The sequence below is a fragment of the Xenopus tropicalis genome, chromosome 3 (genome assembly GCF_000004195.4).
Source record: "Xenopus tropicalis strain Nigerian chromosome 3, UCB_Xtro_10.0, whole genome shotgun sequence".
Classification (NCBI taxonomy): Eukaryota; Metazoa; Chordata; class Amphibia; order Anura; family Pipidae; genus Xenopus; species Xenopus tropicalis.
Genome location: NC_030679.2, coordinates 64,188,596 through 64,207,427, shown reverse-complemented (window position 1 = coordinate 64,207,427; position 18,832 = coordinate 64,188,596). Strand labels below are relative to the sequence as shown.

Below are 18,832 nucleotides of genomic sequence, written 5' to 3'. Positions count from 1 at the left end.
GTGCGATGAAGCAAAACCAAAAAAAACCCAAAACTTTCTACAAATGACAGCCCAGAGCTGCAAATTATAGCCAAGGTCACATGGGGGGCGGGACAAACCTGCAAAGCAAAGGGTTAGCAGCAGGGTGGGGTGGAGCTTAAGAGGAAAAGTTTACATGAGTCACACTCACCCTACCCTTGTTTTGACATTGTGGGGGTCATTTATAAAGTTAAGGCAGCACATATTTTTTTTTTGCAAATGGTTGTTTGCGCATGTTTCCCCTAAACGCTTTAATTTTTTACTTCTATGCCGTCTTTACTTTTTTTTGCGATTCACAAAAACTCACGAATGAGATTGCGATTTGCATGAGCATGCATGTATATAGTGCCGATTTTCTCTTTGCAAATATAAATTCACAGTTTGCAAAATCAGTTTAGTGTGTGCATAATATTCTTAATTTGCGAATATGTCATATGTAAAAATGACATTCACACTGTGAATAAAAACTTTGCATGCCAAATATGTTCACTGGGCGAATAATTTATAAATTATTTATAAATAACCCCTCTGTGTTAGTTGTCACAATATGGGTAATGGGGATACAAGCTAAAGGGATTCTGTCATGGGAAAATATGTTTTTTACAAAATGCATCAGGTAATAGCACACCTCCAGCAGAATCATGCATTGAAATCTATTTTTCAAGAGCAAATTTAGTTTTGAAATTTAATGTGGGGCTTGTGTTCTGATAAACTTCAGCCACTCTTTCCTGCTGCACTGCAAGCAGCCTATTAGCAGAGCAATTGACAGGTAACAAGATAACATGTTCCTGACACCTGCATTGCTAAAAATGCCCCACCTAGTGGTAGACATGAGAGTAGCACTAAATAGTAAAACACCTAAGTCTGGCAATGACTCCTCCAGTTACACTGAGTAGGAGAAACAATAGCTTTTCAAAAAGTTCTGGCACTTTATGAAAGCACAGAATCAGGCACAATGACCAGAGATGGCTGCCTACCACCAATATTATAACAGAATGCCTTTACAATTGCTTGCAGAGGTATGAGTGTCCATAATTTGGCTTAGATGGGGCCTAGTCACTGGTTATGGGCAGGTCTCTCACAACAGGAATACCATTTTCAAATATCCAGATTAAGTAGTTTAGGAATTGAGCCAGCATTATACTACTGTCTGTTTCTGCTCTGAGAGCGATGGGTCTCTGGGAGGTGGTATGGCTCGATATCTTCTGCGCATGTAACCCTATGTACTCACCATGCTGAAGGAACAAGCAGCTGGTGATCTGGTACCGTGGTTGTGCAATTATTTGGTCCCATTGCCAGGGACTCAGGAGTTTATTTATTATTATTAATAATAAATTCATATTAAGGAATTCTTCATGGTTGTTATTTAATACCTGCTGTTTACGATTATTATTATGTATTGTACTCTTGTCCATTATATTAACTATGCCAATGAATTTTAAGTTTTATTCTTCAATTATTTTTAGGCCAGGAGATTAGTTGGGCCAGGAAGGTATTAGTCATTGCCTGAATAATGTGATTTTGATCTTTTTTTAAATAAATCATGTGTTAATACAAATATCACATAACATAGTACATACAATAGCACTTAATATCTAACGACCTAATATTATGTAGTTATCATCGGAAACATTTTAATATCCGGATGCAGGCAGGATACCGTACAGTAAATGAAAGCAATCACAGCTAATCACAGCACAACCCTTTAATAAGAATGGCAAGCAACAAACTGCCTGATGAAGTTCATTTTATGCATATGCAATTCTAGTTACTAAGCTTAATAATTTGCTTACCCTGTTTGTACATTTAGAACTCATTAATAGTTATCTTTTTTAAGCCGGCACTTATATAACTATGATTATATAGGGTATGGGTAATAAAAAGGTGCAACATATGTTCCAGGTCTGCTAGCCTAAGCAATCAGTGATCCAGGCATTCAAATGTCACAGGAGCTGCCCATCTAGTTGTTAGAAGTGTCAGTGACACTCAAATACTTGGCAACTGCTGAGAAGCTAAGCTTAGGGGTTTTCACAGAAGCAAAAATTAAGGTTTAACTATCATATACTCTGATGCTACAGGGCTGTTTATTAAGTTATGGTGCTAATTGGACTGGTTTCAAAGCAGTCATTTAATGTGAATCTGAATTAATAATCAGCCTCATACTGTTACATTTATATTCTGTATATACAGTATATTGACAGTGTCGGCCCCTAAGCTCAGTAAGTGACAGTAGCACAGAGCATGCTATTATCATTATCAAATCAGCAGAATAGAAGATGGGGAGCTACTGGGGTATCTTTAAGGCACAGATATTCCGTGCTAAAGGGCTGTGGTTGGTCTGGGCTGATACAAAAGTTCAAAACATAATGTATAACATTTCTAGCCTACTTTAGTTAAGCTTTAGTTCTCCTGGTGGCCTGCAGAGATCACATTCCCAGATTAAAATTCACTTGATGTTATGGGTTTGTGGCTCCAATGACTAAACGATAACACTAAATGCTTGATCACTAATAACATTTTTGCATTATATTGGAGATATTTGAATGTAAGTAATTGTCTTGGCTGAATGATAAAGATTACAACTGACACCAAACACATAAACTGAGCTACAAGAATTAAAATATTGCTATGAATCCCTTGGTCTTATATTTTGGTAAAGAATAAATGCAGAAAAAAATCTCCTTGGGCCTCTGTTGCATATATGTTACATATGTTGTTTGGTAACTGCCATTCAGGAGGATAACCAGCTGACAGCAGAGGGCAAAGATAAAGAAATAAAAATTTCTTAATAAACAATATGTTTCAGCAAAGTCTAATTCATTTTCTGTGAGCTTTCAGCGTCTGACTTTATACAGCAATATAAACGTGATACTTGAAACATAATTGAACATAGCACAATCACAAGTACATTTTAAAAAGCAACTGGCTGGCATGACTTCTGTTGCGTATTATGCAGTTACACAGTAGCGAGTTTGCACATTTATAGAAAGACTCCCCAAAGTAACAGTTTGTGTGTGGAATTAATAAAGCAAGCACAAACACAAATGGAGAATATTATCTAAACATAAAAGAAACAATCAAGGAACAACATAAAGCCAAATAAATGACATATTAATAACAAAGTGTCCTTGAAAAACAAAATAAAAGCATAGTATGAAGATACACAAAGCACTTTACCTACAACTAGAAATATAAAATCACTTTCTTTTGCACCAAGGAACTCTTTTTCTATAAATATATATATATAATTTTTTATTTTTTTTATTTTTTTTAACAAAAAGTATTTATTTTTATTATCTGGGTGGAGCTTACCCTTACAACTTACAGCTGGAAATTAGCAATGAGCTTGATTTTAAATATATTTTCAATTTTCATACACCTAAGCTGGGTACTTTTTAAAATATAAAGTAGTCATACAAGGATATAAGGATATAAGCTTTGCCATCACTGAGATTTATTTATGATAAATGCATAAACTATTGGTCAGAAATGGATCCCACAAGTAAAAACATACTAAAGACTAAGGGGTAATGAAAATGATAACACCTTTTAGACACTGAAGTCAGTGTGTATCAAAATCATTTTATGGGGTTTTGAATGTTTAAATGTTATTTAGTAGCCTAAGGCAGTGGCTGTCAGACTGTCAGAATGTTTTGTTCCTTTGAAAGGCCAACATTTAGTCCAAGCCCATTTAGCTCATAACAATGTAACAGGTATAAGAAACTATTGGTGTATCAGTCATTCATGCTTGATTCATGGGGGACACCTTATCCACTGTGAAGTATATAATAGTTTTGTGTTATTTGCTCTGACCATCATGCACATCACAATTCTCCATTACCTGCTTCACAGCTGGGCCCCGTAAAGCCTTGTGGGCATGCACAAATATTAGGAGCTATGCAGGTGCCTCCATTTCTGCAGCCATCCGTACAGAAAGCTTTAGCAAAAGTAATGAAAACACAAATAACTGTTAATATCCATTATTCAACCATATATTTTATATTTTTACTGCATATTAACTAATATCTTTACTAAACTAAAACCTTTATTAAGCTTTAATTCTCATGATATACTAACCATGTGAAGCTGCTCTTTATACTCTGCAGTACATTTTTGGCCAGACAAAATATAGAATGTTACTGGAATAAAAAAAATCACAACGAAAAGTAAAAATGGTTCTATTCTCCATTCAAACTAAAACATACCTGTCACAATAAATCTACATGTGTTGCCCCTAAAACAAACCAGGTCCTTAATATAGTAGACAGTAAAATTTTGTACACATCCACCATAATTATTCTTATGCTTAATTATTTATATAAATTTTAGGGTGCGCACAATGTAAGATAAAGCACCGCTGTTATTGATGTGCAGTGATTATAAATAAGTGGCTACTAACTGTTGAGTACTACATAATTACAGTTGCTTCATACAATATTATTATTGTTAAAGGACCTTTAATGCCTCCAACATTACTGTATGTGCTTAGAGACAGGTATACCACATTGTCCAAAATAGAGTAATGGCCCAGCTTAACTGTAAGGGATTGTGACAGAATGTTCTTCCAGTACGCTGCATAAGGAGTATTTAGGGAGCAAGATGAAATAAATAAATGTTTTCACAGATGGTTCTCTTTAAAAACAAAGCAAACAATATGTGTGTATTAGTTGAAATATATCTTACCCTTGCAGACAGTGCCATTTCCTGTATATCCAGGCTGGCAGACACAGTTATGTCCTCCCACTGTGTTATAACACACTGCATTTTCATCACAGCTGTGCTGGTTGGTTGCACACTCATTGTGTTCTGAAAAACATGGATCACTTTATTTTAGTGGGATGAATATTTACTTTTATTGCTACCAAAGTAAGGGTATTCCTGCTGCTAGTTTTTTTGTGAACCTGCCGCAAAAATTCACAAAAAAAGGTTATGTAAAAAAAAAAGTTTTGCAAATATTTTGTCAAAACCGGATATATTCACTCATCACTGCTACCGTAGAATTTTAAAATTTGCATAGCTCCCCCTACTTGATAACTAGTAAATTGAGAATAGACAATACATGTCTTAATAAATAAAGCCAGCAGTCACAGCTTTATGAAATGTCATATCAAATCTTAACTAAATATTGCACATTCATTTTTAGGCTAAAAAAAGAATAATTTTTATTATGGTACAAGCTCACACCTCTATGGACAAAAAGAAATGTTAAAAGAAGTTAATTAAAGGGACAGTACAGGTATAGGACCAGTTATCCAGAATGCAGCAGACCTGTGGTTTTCCAGATAAGGGATCTTTCTGTAATTTGGATCTCCATACCTTGAGTCAATATTTATATAAAACTGTTATTGACTAACTTATCTAACGCATAACAACTTGATTATCTAATAATATCATAACACATATCCCAGCCTAAGTTCTACTTACTGCTTGGAGAGAATGGTACAACGGTATCCCCTACTGATTAATTTATACAGAAGCCATTATTAGGGCATTCCTTTAAAGGGGTTGTTCACCTTCAATGTCCCTGTTAAACTACTGTAACCCCTATTTGGCTGATAAAGTCAAATATGTTCAGCTAGTGAATAGAGCATGGGGTACATGCGACTCAGATTCTCAGGATGGGCCTTCGCTAAATGGAAGATACTTATGGTGGGTGTTGTAGTACTACACCCCCACTGCTACTGTGTAATGCAAAGCTCAGATAAATGATGGAATGGGCGCCAGGAGCTCTTGTGAACCAACTGATAAGTGTTTATTGTCCAAGACAAAGCATATAAGTGCAGGGTTAAGATACTCACACTCCTATGAGGTAGACAGGCATTCAGCAGTGCAACTGATGGTAATGCAGATTAAGCAGTTAAAGTATGATGTCCACTGGTTTATACCTTCTCATAAAGAGGTTGGGCAGGGTTAAAGACTGGCCTAGTCCCTGGCACTTCTGTATCCCTAATCTAAGGCAAGTAAGCCTGTAGGAGACTACTCCTTTACTCTCTTCACCCCCAGCCTTGATAGTGCATCTTAATTTCCATCCCTTTTACCAGTCTAGTTACATGTCTCTGCATTCATTTCAGCTCATTAATTTCCTTCTCAAGGTGAGGCCTTACCAGGGACCTATAAAGACACATAATTATATATTTATCCCGCTAGTAAATACCCTTTTTATTTGATTATTTATTTGCTTATTAATGCCTCTAAATATTATTCTGCCATAAAGTCTTTGCCACTCATAAATAAGAAATGTTAGTTAGAATGTGAGTTTTAGCACACCCATAGGGGGCTAATTTTTTAAATCTCAGGTTGTGCTTTTGCACTTTTTATTCATGATTATGTTTTTTATACAAAGAAAAAATATTGGCATATACACCATATATATGTGAGATTTGTATCTCTTTAAAAAACAAGACTATAAGAAAATTTTGATTGCAGGAAAAAAAACCCTACTGCTATAGGACCTGTTCTCCAAATATTTGGGTCCTGGGGTTTTCCAGATAAGGGATCATATGTGGATCTCCATGCCTAAAGTATACTAAAAACCATTTAAACATGGGAGATAGCCTTCCCTTAATTTGGAGCTTTCTGGATAACAGGTTTCTAGATAATGGAATGTATACTGCAAACAGCAGTTGTGATAAATTCCTTTTCCATTCTTTCTAATATTGTAGATGCTCATGCAAATAAAGCACTTTTCTAAATGTAACAAGTTCCTGTCTTTAATTTTTGGATCACTAAATATTAAAAATACATGCAGAAGTATCTGCCTATTTTTTCAGCATGAGACTTCTAAAGCTTTTCATGTGATTGGCGATATTGTTAATTTCTTCATCAACAGGGCCCCTTGCAGAGCTTGAATCCCATAACTTGAGATTTATCAGCATGTGACAGATGGTTTATCCCAAGTTCATCTCATCCAGTGGTCTATAACAAGGTAAATGACATCAATTACCATCTGTAATTACTGTGGCAGACAATTAATCCTCCCCAGTGATTATGGTTAGCAGTTTTATGGAGCCTGTCAGTCTAAAAATACTGCGTCACACAGCCAATGATTATTACGAAATTTAGTTCAGTACACCACTGCCATGCCAGTATACAATTTTAATTAACTTCTTGTGTTTAATCACACCACCTGTTAATGAATGAATTTTTTATTTAAAAAAATTGTAAAGTAAATATCTTGGCATGAAAAATTAGATCACTTTTTGCAGACTTTATAAATATAGTAACAACATGGGACAGCACTTCCTAAAACATCCATGGGTCCGTTGAATTAATGAAAAAGCTACTTTCTAGCTATTAACCTTAAAATTATCTGCAAAAGGTCCTAGTCCTGATTTTGTTTGCTTTTTAAACTTAATTTAGCTTGAAGGAATTTGCCTCTTTATGACAGAATGTATTTCTTTATATATAACTTTTATAGTATCTCCAGATTTTAGGCACTAAAAATAACTCTTCTTAAAGTTACGGTACTTGGTCCTGTGACCTGTGACATTTTTTCCCTTTCGTAGTACTTAGAAAACTAAAAAAAAAACATATCAATTGATTATAAGCTATTGCTTAAATAATTGTTACCTAGCTTCTAGTTAATCCAGAAACTAGTAAAACCCCACTTCTAGCTGTTTGCACTTTGCTTTCTGCACACAGAATATTTTATCACTATTTTTACTTAAAGGCATTCTGTCATGATTTTTATGGTGTACATTTTTTAAATTACACTGTTTACATAGCAAATAATTCACTCTACCATTTAAAATTTTATTCTTGAACCAACAAATTTATTTTTCTAGTTGTAATATAGGTGTGGAGGCGCCATATCCCGTGCATTGTGCCCGAGTCCAAGCTTTCAGAAGGAGCCAGCACTACTCATTAGAACTGCTTTCAGGTAACCTATTGTTTCTCCTACTCCCATGTAACTGGAGGAGTCCCAAGCTGGACTTGGATTTCTTACTATTGAGTGCTACTCTGATATCTACAGCTGCTGTCTTGCTCACCTCTTATTGTTTACATTATAAACTAGAAAATATGGCTGGTTATGCCGGTTATGGCTGGTACAGAGTAGCATTTCTTACAGCTAAATATATAACTACATGTATTTCTACAAATTTACCTTATTAATTCAAATTATCATATTATCATTTTACCTACAGTACCTCTTGGATGCCAGATTGACAATTTGTCCAGGACCTATGCAAAAATATACATGCTGCATCAATTCAATTATTCAACATAGAACCCCCAATAAAGAACTGTGTTGCATCTTGAATCCCACTTGGAAACCATTACAATTACTGGATGCACCACTGATTTGTTTCTGTATGCAATAATTTCCCCAGAAGTCAATGTAATGTTTATCAGTCAAATAGGTTATTCACAGCTCTTGTGGGCCTTGCTGAGTTGGAAGTATTGCACATATTAACATACTATCCCAACATCTCCCAATAACAGTGCCAACCAGTCACCTAACACCAATGCATTGGTGTCCAAAGGACATTATTACCATTCAACTCTCAATACTTATTTCACATGTAAACCCTCTAGGGTCTATATATAATAATCTTTATTCAGCAATAGCAATGTTTGTGTTCCCTGTTCATTGATAAAAGAGCAATATAAAAGAAAAATCTTTTTCTACTGGCTTCTAACGAAACTGGCCATGTGTTCCTGGGTTTGTTGCACCAGAGCGCCACAAAGCACAAAGACTTTAGTGATCAAAGATTTCATCTTAAAAGTGATCAGTTAGCAATGCCTGTAGATATTTTTAATTGCGTTTCAGTAATTAGCTTCTGTATATTTCATAACTCGCTTGATGAAATTTAAAGATTTATTTTCCTATTTTTAAATGCCAAATGCTAAATTAAGAGAATGTTATATCCATGTTTGTCTGAGAGAATCTCTTGATAGGTGAAATTTCACACAGACCACACAAAATCATCATATAAAATTTCCATTTGTAATGTTGTAATGTCTAAAATATTGCACAAATATTTAACAAGGGGCAGATTTATCCCCATTCTGAATACACTCATTGCCACTAAGACCATGAATGTCTAGTTATTTATTAAAAGATCCTAGTTGAAAAAGAATAAATTAAAATGCAGAACAAAAACAAGAAAACCACAAATTTTTCATGGTTTTTACATTTTTACATAAAACTTTGTAGGCTTGGAAAAATGGAAAAAAAAAACAAAACCTCTAAAGCCACAAATTTAATAAAGATTGCTTCAATCTGCCTAGGACAACTCCCATTGACTTCAACATGACCTCAACAGCTTTTGGTTGGTGAAGTTTTGTATTACTGTGTCTTGTGGTTTTAATGCGTAATTAATTATGTTGTTAAACAAATTAAATCGTGTTTTTGAGATGTTTTTGTATTTAAATCAATGACAGCAATGCCTAAAAATATGTGGATTAACACTCACACTGGTTTATCATATTCTTTGTGAAATCATAATAGTTTGCCCTGGTTTGAACAGTGGTTACTATATTGCATGGCTCTGCTTTATTAAGGTTTCTAGCTACCCTTTTGTAATAGTTATGATTTGGCTGACAGTTCTATGTAATCATTACTGGCTCATATGTCAATGGATTTGCATATATTTTACACATTTTCCTACTGTAAGAATGACAGTAGGCAAAATATTAGGGAAAGAGTTAGAAGGGAAGTGTTCTGCAGTCTTTAATCCCTAAGGTAAATGTGCCCAAATATCAATTTCCCACCATGTTTCCAGCCAGTGATCTAATGGTGGCAAGCTATCCATAGCTCAATATGCTGCTAGGATGCAAGCTATTATTTTAGACCCAGCAGGATGTCAGCAGTGACTTCTTAGTAGGTTGCCTCTCAGTCTTGCCTAGCCCACCCCCTACAGAGAGGAATGCATGAAATGATACAAAATTGGGATAATTTAAATAAGCCCATTAGTTTTAACTGCCTAAGCTTCTAGTCGTATTATAATATTTTAGATTCTTTATAACAGGTTCCGAAAATATAACTCTGCATCCACCCTATCACTGAAATCAAAAGGAAAGACATGCAAAAACTATATTTTAAATTAATATTCATTTAGATAAAATAAATTGTAAGAATTTAGCAAGCAACAATAGATTTGTATACCCTTATATCCATTATTAGAGCTGTAATGGTATCTTTCCTTATTTTATTTTCCTTACCTGTGCAAGAGTAATCATCAATTTTCAAATAGCCAGTTTGACAGACGCACATGAAGGAGCCCGGAGTATTCACACACACTGTATTTTCCCGACAGTAATGACGGCCTTCAGTGCACTCATCAATATCTGTGAAGAGTTGAAAGCAAGAAGTATGAAACCTCCCTCTGCAGGGCACACCGTGATATTTATCGATTTTTCATGTGTCACTGAATATTCAATGCATCTCATAACCTTTGCAAGATTCACTAAATATTGGGTCTGAAAGAATTTTAAATATTGCCACAACGTTGCTATCACAAGATGCTATGGCATCCAAATGAAACCCTTCACTTCTACTATTCTTTCAGATTAAATGCTTTGCCTCCATGCACTTTTTCTTATAGCCCTACTATAAAATTGGTGGCTGCCAGGGCAATGCCACCAAAGATAGAAATATAAATTAGCTGTCTTGGGAACATTGCTGTGAAGACATAAAAATAATTCATCAAGCAGCATATTCCACACCACTGTTTTTTTCCATGTGATAGCTACAGTCTCTATTTTTACTGAGGCTGTTTCTGCTAAGGCCAAAGAAGGGAAGTTTAAGCCGCAACTCTGTAAAAGTTAGAAACAAATTCCTTTGTTAACCTCACATTAGACATACAGCACCCAGCAGCTTCATTAGCGCCTGACACGTTTGGATGGTCCCATCCTTAATCACAGAGCCTATGAGCAATGTATAAAGCAATCATACCTTATTATGTATTCATTCATCTTTAGGCCAATGTCCCATGGAGTGATGTAGTCACCTGTGATCTCTGCTACCACGGGCAACTAACCTTTCCGAAATGCCTTTTCACCGGCAATAAAGGGAATCCATGGTGGAAAGGCCTACGCATTGCTTCAGTTTTGCGAAGTTGCGAGAAGTTGTCTGCCGGAAGAAACTTTGCACGACTGTGGAAATCCGGAGCAATGCGTAGCCATCAGAGAGGTTAGTCGTCTGCAGTAGTATAAAGAGATATCTCGCGGGTGACTAATTTCTGTGTAGGATGTCAGCCTTAGGCTTTATTGTGTATATGTGGAAAAGAAAGCATGTATTAATGCGTTCTTGTTTTGTTAAGGGCATTTAAACAAACCTGTGTTTGCTCTCAAATGAAGTCGTAGCAGTATTATAATGATTATTTTCTGTATACAGTATGATTATTTTAAAAAGTCAATAAATTGTACTTGTATAACTTTATCTTAGAAGTGATAATCAATTCTATTTTGATGCTATAGAGATGCCATATGTTGCTAAATTTACCTTTTAATGCTGTTCAGTTCATTTTTTTAATCAAATTTAATGAGCTTGTAATATTTTGTGTATGAGTCAACAATTGCTTTCCTGTTAACAAACAACTTGTGTAATATGGAAAGGATTTTCATAGAACAGATTGTCAGGCAAGCACTGGTTAAAAAATACAGTTTTCTTGCACAATTCTTAAAGACCTAAAAGTGCACCAAGTAACTATGGAAACAATTCTTACAATGATGATTCACCTGCCAAGCTCTTAATGAAGCACACAGTTAAAGGGGTACTGTCATGTTTATTTTTTGTTATATCTGCTGGCAAACAGAGCATTTTGCCACTGGTCAGGGCAGCTGGGGCTGTTTTAACCACAGTTGGTTATTCCTGACAGCAGTGTAAGTCACACTCCAGATGGGCCACATTTTTCTGCCTCTCCACTTATTCGAGAATTTAAGAATCCCCAAGTTACTAATTCTATTGGCACCTTGTTCAAAGTGAGAAAAATCCCCCCCCCCTCTTTTTTTTTATTTTAGAAGAAAAGCACCTTTATAATGACAAATAAGGTATCAGCTTCAAAAGGTTAATCTGTCATCTCGCTAGGTCATGGCCTAGACAGACAAACCTAGCTCCTAACTCAGGAACAGATATATAGTTATATCAATATAGTCACAGCTGCAATTTTCAATTATATACAGGTAGATCAAAAGCCTTAAGGCAATCTTCAGAATCAGACAACTCTGTATCTGGGTTAAACTCTCTCCTTTCTCTACCATGCCCCTTGGTTTGATAATGCCATGAGAGAAATGGGAAAAAAGGTGTAGGCTGGAAAGAAACTCTGAACAAGTCAGAAATTGTTTAAATCAACAACTCACTGATTACCAGACCAAAATAATTTAGAAGAAGTCAAGTTACATTTCACACAAGATTGCAGCTGCACAGAACAGACCTGCTGAGCCCTTTTGCTTTGTGTAGAAGCTCAGCAACATAGGATGGTTAAGGCCACAGGCGATGTGTGAGTTTTCTTTTTACTTTGCTGGCAAGGTGACTTCTATCTAGGCTGGAATTAAAGCTAAAAACTCTGTCACTTAAAAATATCATCCAGCACTATGGCCTTAGTTACCAATGCTTTGCAGATGATACCCAACTGTACCTGTCCTATAAGCCAAACAATAGGGATCCAGTATCCACAATCAATAGGTTTTTAACTGATCTGCAAGTGTGAATGAACCTTAATTGGCTTAAAGCAAACCCAGACAAGAGAGAGCTGGATTTGAAACTTGTAGGTATAAATCTAGGTTTGTCAGAGCAGGTGCCCAGTCTGGGTGTGATTCTAGATAGTGATGCTTTCTTCAAACATCATGTATCAGCACCATCAGATCAGCATTCTCCCATCTCAGAAACATTGCAAGAATAAAACATCTGATTCCAGCAGAGGACATACCAAAATGAAAATATGTTTTTGTATCCTCAAGACTGGATTACTGCAATGCTCTGTATTATGGTCTCCCAAAAAAAGAACTATGCAGATAACATGTAGAACAAAATGCAGCAGCCAGGCTACTCACCCATCAATGCCAATGCCAATGCCGCATAAAACCAGATCTATGCACCCTACACTGACTCCTTGAATTTTTACACTGATTTTTTTTTTCACAATTCATGGTTTTTTATGCCATTTAAACTTTTTGCCATTTATTATGCGTCAAAACCGCAAAAAATTCAAATGCAAAAATGCTCCATCTAAAACCACGGTCATGTAGAAGTCAAAGGGAGTTGTCCTAGGCATATTGTATCAATCTTTATTTAATTTTAGTGGTATTGGGGGTTTTTATGTTTATAAGTCCATAAGATTTGTGGTTTTCGTGTTCTTTTTGTTTTCATTCTGAATTTTTTTTCAATTGTGCTTTTTCAATTTGGATCTTTTATTAAATTACTAGACATCTGTGGTTTTAGTGAAAATTAGTTTATTAATTGGTTCCATCATGGTTAGTTTATTAACTCTATAACCACTAAAATCAGAATGTTGATAAATCTGGCACTAAATGTGTTACCTTGTATGGGTAGATATGATTCAGTGTTTGAGGCCTTTCTGTACTGTAACAGACAGTGATCATCCTTCAACGTGGTTTGTTTTTCCATGTACAAAAAAACTACTTATCATTAGAGTACTTTCAAAGTACAGGTATGAGATCTCTTATGCGGAAACCCATTATCCAGAAAGCTCTGAATTACGGAAAGCCCGTCTCCCATAGACTCCATTTTAATCAAATAATTCAGAATTTTAAAACTGATTTCCTTTTTCTCTGTAGAAATAAAACAGTACCTTGTAATTGATCTCAGCTAAGATATAAATAATCCTAATTGGATGCAAAACAATCCTATTGGGTTTAATTAATGTTTTAATGATCTTTTAGTAGACTTAAGGTATGGAGATCCAAATTACGGAAAGACCCCTCATCCGGCATACCCTTGATTCCGAGCATTCTGGATAACGGGTCCTATACCTGTACAAGATATTGTAATTTGGAGGATAATTACACATGGGTGCAATGTACGTCTATCCAGAGAAGTTATTAGTTACAATTCAGTGTGTTTTGCTGCTCAGACATTTCCATCTCTGCAGTGGCCACAAAAAGCCAAAAAGGCAAAGACTGTGAAAAACATTGCAGCTGCTGACTTTTAAGTAGGCATCTTAGGAATTAAAATGTTCATTTATGAGAGTTCCAATATTTTAATTAGACAAAAAGCCATCATTCGAAGAGCCCTGGTAGCATTCATTAATATACATGATCATGCCATGACCTGCTCTAAGAGTGTTTTCCATACATTTATGTATGATGTGCTTTAAAAGTGTTTTCCATACATTAATGCATTTTTGTTCTCTCAGAAGATCTAAAAATGGAGAATGATTTGTTTCCAGTATCCAAGGGGTCAAAGTATTTGTAAATGAATTCAATCTCTGTTGCTGTGACTGCTCTGTCTACAGACAAGAAGGCACTAGGAAAAGAATGAAAGCTTTAGTGAGCTTATTATTTACACACTGATATCCTTCTCTTTCTCAAAATAATGTATATATAGAGGCAACCTGAAAGATTGGTTGAAATAAGATGATTTTTACAAGGTTTTTATCAGATTGCAATGGCTTTTAATTCTGAGCCTGAATATCAAAATAGCACTGAACAGTAAAAAATCTAAGTCCGGCTCATGACTCCTCCAGTTACATGGGAGTAGGAGAAACAATAGGTTATCTGAAATCTAATGCGTAGCGCTGGCTCCTTCTGAAAGCTCAGACTCAGGCACAATGCACTGAGATGGCGCCTATACACCAACACTATGGCTAAAAGAAACATTTCTTGGTTCAAGAATAACATTGTAAACAGTGTAATTTAGAAATAAAAACTATACAATAAAAATCATGGCAGACTCCCTTTAAAGAAAACCTCACATTAGAAGAAAAATTGTGCACCAAAAGTGCAGAGAAAAGTAAGAGAGAAAAAAATAAAAGTACAGTAACACATCTAATGTATGAAATCAGGCATCAGGTAGACTTATGCCATCCTGTGTTTTTTTTAATTATGAAACAAAATCCTATACAATTTCTCCTAGGTGCAATTAGGGAACTGCTTCTAGTAGGTTGCTTCTAATATTCTTATACTACAGTAGTATTTATATTATTTCTTATAATACGCAAGTCACAATGAGCTATGTGACACAAATGACATCAATAAGCACCTTTTAGACAGACATATTTTAATAGTTTACAGTTTATTCATGGCATTTATATATTATGAGTTAACACTTTTCTCTCTATGCTATGTAAGATATTAGATTTTCTATACCAGGTCCATAAAGTTTTTATCATTTTCTATTGTGGCCGCATTGTTCCTAAGAAATATAACTTTTCAGATATTCTGTATTTAAAGTTATCAGATATGCTGTGGGTTCATGCCATGGATTCTAAGTAAATAGAAGAGAGCTGCCCAGATGTGAGGCTTCTGCCAAACGTGATGAATCCTCCCCTACACTCCAAAAAGCTTCTTGATGTGCCTGCACCCCGAGCCACTGGGTCGACCTGGGCACAGGCTCACAGAGTAGATTTTGAAGTGAAACTGCTCAGTATAGTAGTTAGGTATCCTGAAAATCCTTCATCCCCTTTTCCTAATCCATGTACTTAAAGTAGGGTTCAGTATTTACCTAGAACTGTGGTCCCTTGATTATGCCTACCCTGTCAAGTGAAAGGTAGATTAGAGCAATTTAATATGCCGTGTGTGGTAGAAGTGTGGAAAATGTTGATCCCCTACCATTTAGCCAGGGGCCAAAGGCAGCTAGATATTGGGGTTATACATTTTAACCCTCGTCTCCTTGGGTGGGAAAAAATGAAAACAAATATTTGTCTGGAATCTTCCCAATCCTCTCCATGAATTTAGTGTCTAATCATGGAGGTCCTAATAAAGATAAATATACCCCACCCCAGTTCCAAAGGCTGTGGGTGGGAATAGGCGATGGTACCCTAGCCTTTAGATCAGCTCTTTACATAGAACATCCTAATCTTTAACTGGATCTAGAATTATAAATGTTATTTGTGAAAATCCTTTGCCCTTCTTAAAACACCCAGGCAAAGTTGTAATACCAATAAACAGAACTGTATTGGCATAGCTGCTCGCAATGCAGCATGCACATATATAATAAATACTGTAATTGAAATCATTTGCATAGTGTAATAGCTGTGATTTGGTTTTTCAGCTATGAGCATAACCCAGTACTTTATTTCAGTTGACATATTCATCTTTTTCTAGGTTTTCAATAGCAAAAGAGATTAGAACATCTAAGTTGCAGCTGTCAAGTCAAACATCATTAAGTTTCATTTAATGTTCTTGTTTTCAAATATTATTGGCATATCTTTTTGACATGTGTGACAGAGTATGATTTTATAAATGAAATGTCATTTTTATTTTACAGTTGCAGGATAGCTATCAGTCAAAGTAAACATGTATATAAACATGTCAGTTGGTAGTAAATACAGTGGGTTACTACCAGGCTAGCATTGCCTTTTACATCCTGAAGGTCAGTACCTCTAGTTACAAACACTACAAAGCACTGTGCTTAATCCAGCACAAGTTTCTGTTGGTCCAATAGCAAATAGTTATGAAATACATGAATATAAATTGTTTCTGTTGGTCCATTAGCACAGTGGTCCCCAACATTTTTTGCACCATGGATAGTGATGAGCGAATCTGTCCAGTTTCGGTTCGCCTTAAAATTCGCGTAACGGCAAGAAAATTTGCGAAACGGCGAAAAATTTGCGAAACGCATTTGTTGTTCAATTTTTTTTTATCGCCCGTGTCTATATTTGTCGCCCACGCTTTTTTTGATGCGACCGCGGCCGTTTTTGAGGCAACCACGCCCTTTTTGATAAAAATTCTTTGAAGGAGACGACATATTCAAAAGGTACAAGGACTCATTTAAGTCTGCAAGTACAGTGAACAACTTGCCCTTTTTTTCTTCATAGTGAGTTGCGCGTAACACCACTTTTATTAAAGGTATAATTTGTATCAAAATGCCCTCCTTGAACTCCCGTATAGTTGTACTCATCACCACTCCCTTCCTTCCATTCTGAATTGGCTGCTGTGTCAATTTACTAATGGGAACCCTTGTAGCTACCACCACCTCCTGACCAGGCAGTAGCTCCAGGGATCCCTTTGAGCCCTGTGTCAATAGGTGCACCGCACTTGCACCTGAAGAATTGATCACAGACATACCTCAGACAGCGAACACCAGAAATTATGCCAGACAGACTTCCACCTATCCTAAGTAGGTATTACATTTTGGGGAAACCAATGCTCTTTACTGCATCCCGTTAAGAGGGTATGGTTTACAATGCAGGATAAAACCCATGAGGGTACATGTGTAGGATCTATTATCCAGAATGGTTGGTTTTACAGATAAGGTATCTCTACATAATTTGTATCACCATAACTTAAATCTTCTAAAAAATAATTTTAACATTAAAAAACTCAATAGGACTGGTTTGGTACCATTATAGATGAATGCAGCTTAAATACCATTAAGTACACAGTACAGTTTATTATAGCAGAGAAAAATTAGGATATTATTTTAAAAATTTTAATTATTTACTCTTAATGGATTCTATGGGAGATGGTCTTCCTCTAATTTGGAGCTTTATCAAAATCAGGTTTCCTACTGCACAGACAGTGTAAAAGTGTCCCCTAACTAGTTCTTTGCACAGGCTGTGCAACTAACATTTTATGTAAAAAATTATGCTGTAAAGCTCTTTGAGCTGGTAAAAATGACTGTAGGGACCCATAGGGTTATCCTACCCTATGGCTTTAAACCTACTACTTCCTTATTTCCACTGTTACTGGGCAAAGACCCATGTATCTAGTTTACAATATGCACTCATACCTATTGGCTTATTTGGTTGACCACACCCCCTGCAATCTCATAGTGTTTGGCAGGAAAGCTCCACTGAGCCTGGGATCAGAACAAGGCCCCAGTAAAGCCATTGCCCCAGAGATTTACATCCACTCTGGTGAAGTCGGGAACAGGGACCCTGCGAATGAGGTCTATATAGAATAGCAGAAAACCGTAAGAGCACTCTCTAGGAGAGTGAGATAGAGAGAACTAGACAGTAAGAGCAGTTCAGGCTCCAACCATGAGGTTAGCTTGAAGTTATCCTAGGGCCACGGTTAAGACACAGAATACAGGTCATTGTAAATCCCTGATCCATAGTCGGCTGTAGGACCTATACAAGCTAAAGGTATTCAACCTGAGGATTGAGGTAACTGTCCAGACTGCCCTCCATAGTGGTGCCGTGCTGACAGGTGCTTTACCCTTCCCAGTCTCCCAAAGAGGTGGATAAACCGGTGGCATCCTCTCTTGCTATCCTCAGGTGGTCTCTGCTATATCTGTGCCTTTCTGAGTATAACCCTGCATTGCTATTTGTCTCTGACAATAAATCTGTTCTATCGTTAAACTGCAAGAATCTTATAGCGCCCATCTTTACAGCACACAGCTACAGTGAGTTGTAGTTACACTACACCCTAGCTCCACAGGTCACTTGCTGTAAACCTATACTAGCCTGGGTTGGACTGATTTACAGCCAAATAGGGGTTACATGACTAAGGAATCTTTATTTCACATTAATTCCATTAGACATTCATCTTTATATGAACATCAAATAAAACTGGTGGCATTGTTTTCCTAAAAACATCTGTCAGTTATAAAGGTGAGACATTCTTATGAATTAGACTTGTTTTTAAGCCTTCAATAATCTTTAACATGACAGCCACAAAGAATTGCTTACAGTAATGTAAAATATTGAACCTGCCAAGCACATTTGCTGGTTCAGCCTTTAGTAAATCC

At 36.1% G+C, this 18,832-nt stretch overlaps 1 protein-coding gene across 1 annotated transcript in view; it reads right to left on the bottom strand.

Annotated features, from left to right (window-relative positions):
• The window catches only part of nell2 (neural EGFL like 2), a 114,799-nt gene that overhangs the window by 23,669 nt on the left and 72,298 nt on the right, over positions 1–18,832 (bottom strand). The window contains 3 exon segments of the mRNA NM_001097285.1: positions 3,860–3,955; positions 4,702–4,824; positions 10,183–10,308. Of these exon segments, the coding sequence (NP_001090754.1) occupies positions 3,860–3,955; positions 4,702–4,824; positions 10,183–10,308 (345 nt within the window).